The sequence below is a fragment of the Pantherophis guttatus genome, chromosome 2 (genome assembly GCF_059756535.1).
Source record: "Pantherophis guttatus breed Tessera chromosome 2, ASM5975653v1, whole genome shotgun sequence".
In the NCBI taxonomy this organism is placed as follows: domain Eukaryota; kingdom Metazoa; phylum Chordata; class Lepidosauria; order Squamata; family Colubridae; genus Pantherophis; species Pantherophis guttatus.
The window spans coordinates 24,855,001-24,866,476 of NC_142064.1; the positions used below are offsets into that span (position 1 = coordinate 24,855,001).

The following is an 11,476-nucleotide window of genomic DNA, read 5'->3' on the forward strand; positions in this document are numbered from 1 at the left end:
TGATGTAACACCTTTTCAGGCTTTGTGTGTTTCTAGCCTCAATTTGATGGGAAATCTTGCTGCCAAAGTTTGACATAAGTGGTTATAAGGGACTGGCATGAAGGAAAAAAAGGATGTTCCAGGGGCCACATGTGATGATGTGATTTCAGTTTTTCCAGCCTTGCTTTAAAGGGAAATAAAAGAGTTGAGGTATTTGTAATCTACAGTGCAGAGAACAGAATTGTGAAAGGCAGTTGTGACACTCTTCAAAAGTGGAAGTGGATCTTTCGAAGAAGCAATATTGACTCTTTTTGATGTTGGGAAGACTGCTAAGAACAATAATAATACAGCTAAGAAAAGAAACAAATGGATCATTGAACAAATACACTCGGAGTTAACCAGAGGTGGGTTTCAGCAGGTTCTGACCAGTTCTGGAGAACTGGTAGCAGAAATTTTGAGTAGTTCGGAGAACCAGTAAATACCACCTCTGACTAGCCCTGCTCCCATCTATTTTCTGCCTCCCGAGTACCAGCTAATTGGGAGGAAATGGGGATTTTGCAGTAACCTTCCCCTGGAGTGCGGAGGGAATAGAGATTTTACAGTATCCTTCCCCTGCCAGGCCCACCAAGCCATACCCACAGAACCGGTAATAAAAAAAATTTGAAACCCACCACTGGAGTTAACACTTGAGGCACAAATAACTGAACTGAAAGAGCCTTGGTGACGTAGCAGACTAAAGCACTGTTAAGTAACACCAACTGCCTGCAATTACTGCAAGTTCAAATCTCACCAGGCTCAAGGTTGACTCAGCCTTCCATCCTTTCGAGGTAGGTAAAATGAGAACCTGGTTTGTGGGGGCAATAAGCTGACTTTGTATAAAAAAGAACACCGCTTGGGTGGGGGAGGAAAGTCCTACTAAGCAGGTATATACAAAAGTATGAAGGCTATTGCTTAACGCATTGTAAGCCACCCTGAGTCTCCGGAAAAGGGAGGCATATAAATCGAACCAATAAATAATAAAAAATAAAAAACTCAAATAATCCTACTTTGGACACATTATGTAAAGAGTTGAGAAATCAACTAGCTCTCTTGAGAAATCTTTCATGCTAAGAAAGATAAAAGAATGATAGCAGCAAGGTGGATAGACTTGATTACATTGGTCATTGGTGCAATATTGAAAGACCTGAAGAGTGAGATTGGGGACAAATCAATTTGGAGATCTATGTGGCTACTAAGAGTTGACACCACCTTGATGGCACAATTAAATCTTAAATCTTTTAAGGACTTGATTGGGTCCTTGATAATAGATGCAAATCTGAATGAAATATAATTTATTATAGATGACGCTGTTACAGATGATACTGACAATCTCCTTGTATCTCAAGACTAGTGTGGAAGCCTGAATTAGAAGCTTGCCAATGACCTATTGTTAAGGAACATCTTTATTGGACTCACTGGGTTTCTCTTGGCTGAACTTCAACAGTTCAAGTAAACAAAAACTCCTGTGCCCTGAAAAAAAAAATGCAGTTACTTTTGAAAGCTTGATAGCTCTCAATTTGCAGATGTGTATATTCTTTCAAAATATTTGGCATGATTTCAAGAAAGAGTATGTTGCTTTCAGAATCGCTAATAGTGTATAAAATCCAAATATGCACCATAATTAAAAACTGTTTAAATATATAATGTTATTAGTTGCCTGAATTCTAATATATTTCAGTGCAGAAATTCTGAAAACTCTTGCACTTCACGTTTTTTGGAAAGAATCGGAATTGTTTCACATGGCTTGAGTTACTTAGTGGCTGGCTGAAACTTTAAGCTCCTTAATATTTTGCCCTATTTGTTCCGCTGTTGTATATCTGATTCTACATCTGGTCTTCGGTAGAATGATAGCAGATATTTCCTCTCCCCCCACCTCGGCCTTTCTCTCTCTCATGGCTCTCGGTGCAGTTTTCAAATGTTTTTTTTTTTGTAAGCAAAATGCCCATCTTCTTACTGGCTGTTTTACTCCAGTGAAAGTCTAAGGCTTATGAAGATAGTTGCAGCATCTGTACATTGAAACTGAAAAGAGATCTCAGTTGGAAACATAACATAAGCCATTCATTTAACAATTAGAAAACAGAAAATTCTCATAGAGGTAGGGCTCATCCTGTGACTATAATGCAGTCTGCCCATTATGGTTGTAAATTGTGGTGGTCATTAAGTGAGACATCCATTGATCAACTTACTTAATGACCATAATCTCTGCTTTTCTCCTTGTGGTCATTAAGCAGAGCGTGGGGGCCTCAGAAAATGGGGTCGGTCCTGGGAGACCTGGCAAAAGCCCTGGCCCATACTGCAGCACCTCCCCCAGCTCATAGGTGGCCAGCCCTGGGTCTCCCCCAACCTGTGAGTCACTCCATGCTTCACTTCCTGCTCCACTGGACCCCACACTCTTGGGCCTACCTCTCACCTGGCTTGTGTCCCCAGAGACCTTGGGTATACTTCCTGACCCACTGGATCCCACATCCTCCTCCCTTGACCCACTAACCTTTTTCAAAGATAGCCTTCAGGAACAAAAAATGGCCAATTTACCATGTGGTCTTCCTATATGGAAGAATGCAAGAATCAAAGCTACTTTCAAAGTGGCAACCACTTCCAAGATGGCGGCATGCAGCCTCTGTATATAGGAAATCTGCTTGGCAGAACAGCCGCTTCTTTTTCCCAAAGACGATCTCCAAAAAAGGTAAATGAAGCGAGATGTGATAGGGGCATGGAGGAGGGTATGAGATCCATTGGAATGGGAAGCAAGCCCAAGGCCTATAGGGACTCAGTTGGGTGAGGGGGTCGGCCCAAGAGACCCAAAGGGGTGGGATATTTGGGAAGATAAGCGGGAGAAGCTGGCTGCAGCATTCTTGTGGTCAGTTGTAAGGCCAGGCTGATTGCTAATTTTGTTAATGTGACCATGTGACCAGCTGCCATAACTTGAGGTACGTGTCATAAGTCCCTTTGTTCCACCTCATTATAATTTCAATTTCGCTGAATGAACAGTTGTAAGTCAAGAACTGTCTGTATTTGAAACAACTCGGAAGCTTGTTTTGTTATAAAAAGCTTTTCCCAAATAACTCATTCTCGATTCCAATATTTATTCTAATATGATATTATATTCTGCTAATCAAAAGATATATAATCTATAGCTCCAAAGGCTACACAAAACCCCCAAAGCCTTAGATATGTTGGTCTGAACTCCTTCAAAAGCCTTTTTTAAAATATAATTCTTTATACAACAAGAAAAGGTATACTGAGTTCATTAAGAATAATATTACTTGTTTCTATTAATCGAATTTAAGCTTCATCAGATTTAATATTTGGTGTAATCTTGCACAGTTTTTGGATTATGTCCTTCTGTAGACCATTTAAATGCCAAATGAATCCAGGACAACTAGGGAGGTAAGTTGGTCAGAAAGAGAGAGAAAAAAAAAGAAAGAGAGAGAGAATTGAAAAGTATGATCAATTAGATCTTTGGTAACTATATGGAACTATTGAACTCTACTTGGATGTGACATTGAATAAATTATTTTCTCAAGCTTAGCCTTCCATCTCTATAAACTGTGAATTTATACTGTGAAAATTTGCTGTGCTAATGAGTAACAAAATGGCTAACACACTTACGATGTCTTTCACCATCTTAGGTTTGGTATTCATCCTGTGGCAGGTCGTATGCCTGGACAACTGAATGTACTGCTTGCAGAAGCTGGTGTACCATATGACATTGTTCTAGAAATGGATGAAATTAATGAAGATTTTCCAGGTGAGAGAAAGATGATAACTTTGTTGCATTTTTGCTTTAAATGATTTGTTTTTTCTAAAAAATAGTCGAATATTATACTAGATAGTGTATATAATAAGTAATAATAATTCCAAAAGACAGCTTCACTTGGAACAACTTACATCCTGAGATGCTACTTTTAGCACCATTAAACAACATCTTTTAAGAGCCATGGTGGCGCAGTGGTTAGAATGCAGTATTGCAGGCTAACTCTGCCGACTGCCAGCAGTTCAATTCTCATCGGCTCATGGTTGACTCATCCTTCCATCCTTCCGAGGTCAGTAAAATGAGGACCCAGATTGTTGGGGGCAATATGCTGACGCTATAAACCACTTAGAGAGGTCTGTAAAGCACAGTGAAGCAGTATATAAGTCTGCTATTGCTATTGCTATCTGCCTATCCCAGGTTTTGGGAAGGATTCAACTGATGGAATGCCAAATCCAGTCTAAATATCTGGCTGTGTGACCAACCATAATATACTAATAGGGACCTTGAGTTCAATCTCAAGACTTCTGGAGCACCACTTGAACATCTTTGGCATTGACAAAATCACCATGAGTCAATTGCAAGAGGCAGTTTTACTTGGAACAGTTTAAATCAACTGATGAGTTTGCTTTTGTACACCCCAACTACTAACCTAAATAATAGTAGTTTGAAGGTAGTACTCACTACTAAAACAGCCATTCTTTATATCAGTTTTGCAACTTGAAGAAACAACAAATTTTAGGGAGTGCCAGTGGTGGGTTGCTCCCGGTTCGCAAGAACCGGTAGTAAAAATTTGTAGTTCGGAGAACTAACATTGGCTGGCCACGCCCCCGAACCGGTCCCCGGCCCAGTCGCCGCTCGCTTACCCCACCCACCTCATCAGAGGCTTTTTTTTTACACTTTTAAAAGCATTTTTTCTACAACCTCTTTGCATGAAAAAATGCTTTTAAAAGTAAAAAAAAAAAAAACCTCTGATGATCGCGCGGCTCAGCTGGGATCGTCAGAGGCTTTTAAAACCATTTTTTCCCTACAACCTCTTCAGCCGAAGAGGTTATAGAAAAAGATAAGGCCTTTAAAAGCCTCTGACTCATCACAGCCAAAGAGGTTGTAGAAAAAAAAATGCCTTTAAAAGCCTCTGACGATCCCAGCTGAGTTGCCTGATCGTCAGAGGCTTTTAAGAGCATTTTTTTCTGCAACCTCTTAAGGTTGTAGAAAAAATGCTTTTAAAAGTAAAAAAAAAAATGTGGCCACCCAGTCACATTACCCCCACAAGCCATGCCCACAAAATAAGCCACGCCCACAGAACCAGTAGTAAAAAAAATTTAGAACCCACCCCTGGGGAGTGCCATTCTTGCCCATTTATAGTTCTTAGTGGGTGAGGGGCTTCAGAGTAAGAGAAATCTAACCCAAAATTTGTTCCTAATAATAACTGGAGTTCTATTCATTAATGAATATGTGTTTTTTCCTTCTATTTTTATTGCAGAAACGGATCTGGTCCTTGTCATTGGAGCTAATGACACAGTTAATTCAGCTGCCCAAGAAGATCCAAATTCTATCATTGCTGGAATGCCTGTTCTTGAAGTTTGGAAGGCAAAGCAGGTGAGTGACAAAATATTGTAATAGAAATCCCATGCTTTATTGATTTCTTTAAGGTCATTTACATATTCAGAAATCTGCTAATATCCCACAGCTCTTCTATTTTTCTTTAAACATCTTAAATTAAAATGCTAATGAATGTAGATGAGTACCTACCTAAGATGATAAGGAAAAGAACACAATTATTTGAGAACTGTCCACTGGAGGCAATGCCATTAGCACCCCTTTTTTCCCACCCCACTATTTTTAGTGGGCTGGTGGGTATACTAAAAGTACACAGTTAAAACCATGATTTTTCTGGGGTAAAGCAATTATATTGTCAGCTGCATTCTCTGATACATTGGTCAAGAACCCCATATCGTCTTGAGATTATTCAATCTTTGAAGAACTTTTTTTTTTTTGATGGGGGGGAAAAAAGGGATACCATCACAATTATTTTTAAGAAAGCTTTTAGCTTTCCTTAGTTGTAATTGATGAAAGATTTTCCCTTATTTTTTGCTTTTTAAAAAGTCTGAGGGCCAGTAATTATTAACTAGAGCTCTGTATATCCCCTACCACCACAATTTCATAGATAAACCTTAGAAATTACGTTACATAACAAATAGAGTCCTTTCTATGGTGTTTTGAAGAAATAATATATTTTTGAAGATTTTGGAAAAATGTAGCCGCTTAAGACTCATTATAAAGAAAGGGAAGGATAAATATCAGAAGAATAAAATTTCAGGGAACTCCCTATGGTGAAAAAGTTGCTATGATGCAGCAGTTAAAAAGATCAAGAAAATCTTGGACTGTATTAAGGAAAGGATGGTGCCCAGATTATGGCAGATAATGGTGCTTTGTGCTGGTTAGGTCACACCTGTATTTAGTTCTAGGACTTGAAGCTGGAGTAGGTTCAGAGGAAGTTACCACAATGATAAAGGGTTTGAAAGCCAACCACCTAGAGGAAATTTTAAAGGAGTCAGGGACTAGCTTATAAAAGAAAAGGCTGAAAGGAGATCTGGTATAAAAGAAAAGGCTGAAAGGAGATCTGGTAGTCATCTACAAATATCTAAAAAAACTAGGAACAGGACAGGGTACAGTGGGTTGAAATGAAAAGAAAGGTAAATGCATGGTGATTATTATGAGGAATTTCTTGATGATAAGAACTGTTAAAACAGTGAAACGGTCTTCCTAGAACAGTGATGGGTTCTCTCTTGTTGGGTTTTATATATTTTTTTAAAATACTGGATACCTCCTATTATTGTTGATTTAGTGGATTCTAAATTGAACAAGGGATTGGAATAGCTTTCCTATAAAACCTATGGATTGCCTGTCCTATCCTTAGTTTTGTGAAAGAATTAAATCTACCCAGAGGTGGGCATCACATACTGTAACAATCGGTTCGCCTGAAAACGAAAATGTGAGCGAGCGTGCATGCCTTCTGCGCATGCATGCAGCATCGAAAAACCGGCAATTATATAGGACGTGATAGCGCCAGGGCTGGTGGGCGGGTCCAGCCGCTGGTCGGAACTACCGGTTCATCTGAACCGGCAGCAGCCCACCATTGAATCTACCCCACTTACAGTATACTACTGTGTTTCCCCGAAAATAAGACCCTGTCTTATATTTTTTTGAACCCTGAAATAAGTGCTTGGCCTTATTACCAGATGCTCAAAAGCCTGATTGGGCTTATTATCAGGGGATGTCTTATTTTGGGGGAAACAGGGTATATGTAATTGTGTGATATAATTAAATTATCTGTGTATATCATTTGAGTTACATTTGATAAAGTTTACATTAGCTGTGTAAATTTGTTTATTTAAGAAAATGCATATAGCTGCCCAATGCCATCTTACCTATGAACCCTGGGTGGCTAACAACAGTCAGCCAAAAACAGTATATAAGATGTCTATAAATCAATCAAAGGCAGAATTAAAATAATTGAAGCACTATAAAAGTCTGAAGATGAAAGATCCAGCCCATAGCCACTCCTTTGTGGCATACCACTAACATGGTACTGTCTCTGCTTCTTAACATCTACATGAAGCCGCTGGCTGAGATTATCCAATACCACTGGATGAGGTATCATCAGTATGCTGATGTTACTCATTTCTTACATTTCCATCCTGGGCAACCCAAATTTTGTCGTGCTGCCATTTTGCGGTGCCTGGAGGCTGAGGGGGACAGCAAGGCTTTTGCTGAACCCTGTTAAAACAGAATGGCTGAGTGAACCTTAGAAACTTCAGCTAGTGTGGTCTGTGCCATGGCCCCACCTCTGGAACACCTTGCCACTGGAAGTGAGATCTGCCTCCACCCTTCTGGCCTTTTGGAAGGGCCTTAAAACCTGACTTTACCACTTGGTCTGGGGCTCTGATGGGGTATACTACACTGGAGATGGTTGGTCGAGTGATAGAAGGATAAAAGTCCACCCCCTCACCATTTTGTATTTAATTAATGTAATTTAATGTAATTTAATGTAATTTAATGTAATTTAATTTAATTTAATTTAATTATTTAATTTAATTTAATTTAATTTAATTTTTTAATTTAATTTAATATAATTTAATTTAATTAATTTAATTTAATTTAATTTAATTTAATTTAATTTAATTTTAATTTAATTTAATTTAATTTAATTTAATTTAATTTAATTTAATTATTTTTTAATTTAATTTAATTTATATACCGCCCCTCTCCGAAGACTCAGGGCGGCTCACAATACATTTTAAAAAATCATTGTAAAAAACATTTAAAAATTAAAAACATTAAAAACTCATTCACGCCATTCATGGCCGGATCTCGCCAGATCACAAGAGCGAGATCAACGGCCCCAGGCCTGCCGGAAAAGCCAGGTCTTCACCGCTTTTCGGAAGGCCAATAGGGTGGGGATGGTCCGGACCTCAGGAGGTAACTGGCTCCAGAGAGCTGGGGCAGCCACAGAGAAGGTCCTCCCCCACGGGCCCGCCAGCCGACATTGTTTAGCTGATAGGACCCAGAGGAGACCAACTCTGTGGGATCTTACCGGTCGCTGGGAGCTATGCAGCAGAAAGCGGTCTCGAAGATAACCTGGCCTTAAGCCATGTAGGGCTTTAAAGGTAATAACCAACACCTTGAATTGTGACCGGATACCAATAGGGAGCCAGTGCAGCTCGCGGAGAATTGGTGTAATGTGGGTGTACCTAGGTGCACCCACGACAGCTCGCGCGGCTGCGTTCTGGACCAACTGTAGTCTTCGAACACTTTTCAAGGGTAGCCCCATGTAGGGCGCGTTACAATAATCTAACCGTGAGGTGACAAGGGCATGAATGACTGTGAGGAGAGCCTCCTGATCCAAGTAGGGTCGCAATTGGTGCACCAGGCGAACCTGTGCAAAGGTCCCCCTAGCCACAGCTGACAGATGTTGTTCTAATCTTAGCTGTGAGTCTAGGAGGACTCCCAAATTGCGAGCCCGTTCTGAGGGGGACAATTTCTCCCCCCCCCCCCCGAACCAAGGATGGACAATCAACATAGTCTTTAGGAGGCAATACCCACTGCCACTCGATCTTGTCTGGGTTAAGTCTGAGTCTGAGTCTTCTTGATTTTTAACCTTTGTTTATTTGTTGTTAATTTTAAGCTTTTTAATATTTATGTTTTTATGGCATTGTAAGACACCCCAGAGTCAGATTAGCTATATGGACGGCATATAAATTTAATAAACAAATAACAGACTTCTACAAACCTAATGTACTCATTCATCTCTTTCCTAATGTTGATTATATGAATGCCTGTAAAGATGCTGTATATATAACACAAAAGTCTTTGTTTCAGGTGATTGTTATGAAGAGATCTCTGGGTGTTGGATATGCAGCAGTGGACAATCCCATCTTTTACAAGCCCAACACTGCCATGCTTCTAGGGGATGCTAAGAAGACTTGTGATGGTCTGCAGGCCAAAATGAGGGAGTTATGCCCGAATTAAATATTAAAATGTACTGTTTGGCCAGTATGAACAAAAAACAAAAATAAACTAAAAAGTGTTATGTGTCACCGTTAAAAGATAAAGGTTAGCAAGTGTTCTTGAAATGAAGATCTTAAAAAAAAAAAGAGGAACATTAAGGTCCAGAAATGCAGTGAAATTTTTTTACAAAAGAGCAGGAAAATCAAAAAAAGCAAAGCATTGAAACACTAAAGTGAACATTCTCGAGCAATCATGCAGTCTATTTTAGAGGAATTTTCCTTTGGCAACCACAATTTAACACAATGAGACTCAGGAATTTGGAGAATCTGTCTATTTTATGTGACAGAAGATATAAGGGAAACAACCGTTAAAAGTTCTGTGGCTCCAGAATTTGTTAATGATTCCCGGTGAACAATTTGCTAATCAATCTGAATATCGAATTGGGGTTTTCTCGATAAGGAACCCTGACACTGAACTGGATATTGGTCAGCCCCACTACGTAGACCTGGAAATCAGCTCCGCAGGAAGACTACTTTTTATTGAAATTGGCTGTAATAACAGAATCATGTGTATCTGGTTGTGCTGTACCTCCTCTTCCTTCTTATACTTCAGTGAATTAGGGAGGCATCTGCCTGAGCCACTTTTGAATGTTATCTTCTTGTTCTGAACTTAAAAAAAAAAAAAAGCTTCAATCCCTTTTGCTTAAGTAATGGTTTCTCTGTCAAAGCCATCTTCCTTATTTTCTACGTTATTTTATGAGCATCTATTTACATTATTCTAAACACAAATGACAATGATGTTGGTAGTCATGAAGATGTAGATGGCCACTTTTTGAAATGCATTTTGATACATTTATAGTGCGTTTTAATGCATTTACAGAAACTGTCAAATATTTGCTGTGAGTATAAAATGAAATTTCAGACTCTTGGAAATACCTTTTAAATTCATAATTTATTTGGACCGATGTGTTAAACCAGTCAGCTTTGAGAAACACCCAGGTACACAATCTCACACACAAAATTCAGATGACTGGTCTTCCTTTTCCTTTAAATAAGACAACTGTTGAAGCTTCAGTATAGTGGTAAATAGATTTTTTTAGTGGCTTCCAGTGCAGTCTTGAATATGTTTAGTGCACTTGAGTGAAACTCATATGTTTAACTAAATGAAATGAATTTGTCATGTTTGCATAATGATGTAGCAAGCATCTGTAGTGACAGAGGCAAAATAAATAGCTGTAACTGTGTTAGAAAGCCTTAACATCTGGGCAAAACAGCTTACTATGAAGTGAGTTAAACTTAGCCCAACTTGACTGTTTATAAATCCTGATTTTTATCGTTGGGCTTATGACCTCTTAATTTAATAGCAAATGAAAATTATACCCATTTAGCTACCTCCTGTCTCCGTATGTTGAGCTTCCTCTATGTGGAATATCAACTTAGAACAGTGAACTAAATCCAGTTTGAGCTTCCAGATCCATGAATCAAGAGAAAATAAATGTTTTTAATGAAATTCCATTTGTTTTAGTAGGACTTTTCAGAAAAAGCACTCAGCTAGATGATGTTCAGTGTTTCTCTTTTTTAATTCTGTCCTTTTTTAGCTGTTTAGCAAAAAATAGTGAAACTTCAGTAGATTATTCTGCTGTATAAGGAAACTTGAGCCACAACAGGGCAGCTCTGTTTTAGCAAGATTTGTTTTGGGACCTTAAATTTCATTGCGTTGGTGCTATACATTTCTGTGTACAGCCTGCATGCAAATGTGACCAAGAAGAGGAGCATCAGTGAAGATAGCCTTGGATTGTTTAATGCTGCCTTAAAGCTGTAGCCTTTGTCTTGTTTTAATATATTATTTTAATTTGAAGATACGCAAACAATTTCTAAGAAAATGCAAATTACAATTGCCAACGTTAGAATTGTGTTTATATTATGTAACAGGAGAGAATTATTTAAATAAAATAATAAAGTGAACAAAATATCTATTCTGCAAAATTTTCTGACTGCCTGGTTATTTTCTCAAATAGAGTGTAGATTTTAGTGGGCACCAAGTGTTAATTTTTACATATTTATTTAGCTTATGGCATAATATACATGAACTTACAGTATATATTAACATTTTACTTAAATTAAAAACACAGTAAAAATGAATGTTAAAAAGATCTATATTCAGATACCAATGTCTAGGCCAGGGCTGTCAAACTCA

The 11,476-nt window shown here is 38.6% G+C and overlaps 1 protein-coding gene across 7 annotated transcripts in view; it reads left to right on the forward strand.

The window, feature by feature from the left end:
• The window catches only part of NNT (nicotinamide nucleotide transhydrogenase), a 68,737-nt gene extending 57,472 nt beyond the window's left edge, over nucleotides 1-11,265 (forward strand). For all 7 annotated transcript variants that reach the window (XM_034440835.3, XM_060690702.2, XM_087885652.1 and 4 more), the window contains exons 20-22: nucleotides 3,648-3,766; nucleotides 5,253-5,368; nucleotides 9,152-11,265. In XM_034440835.3, the coding sequence (XP_034296726.1) occupies nucleotides 3,648-3,766; nucleotides 5,253-5,368; nucleotides 9,152-9,301 (385 nt within the window). In that variant the 3' untranslated portion in view covers nucleotides 9,302-11,265. The remainder of the gene's footprint in view (nucleotides 1-3,647; nucleotides 3,767-5,252; nucleotides 5,369-9,151) is intronic.
• The last annotated feature ends 211 nt before the right edge of the window (nucleotides 11,266-11,476 follow it).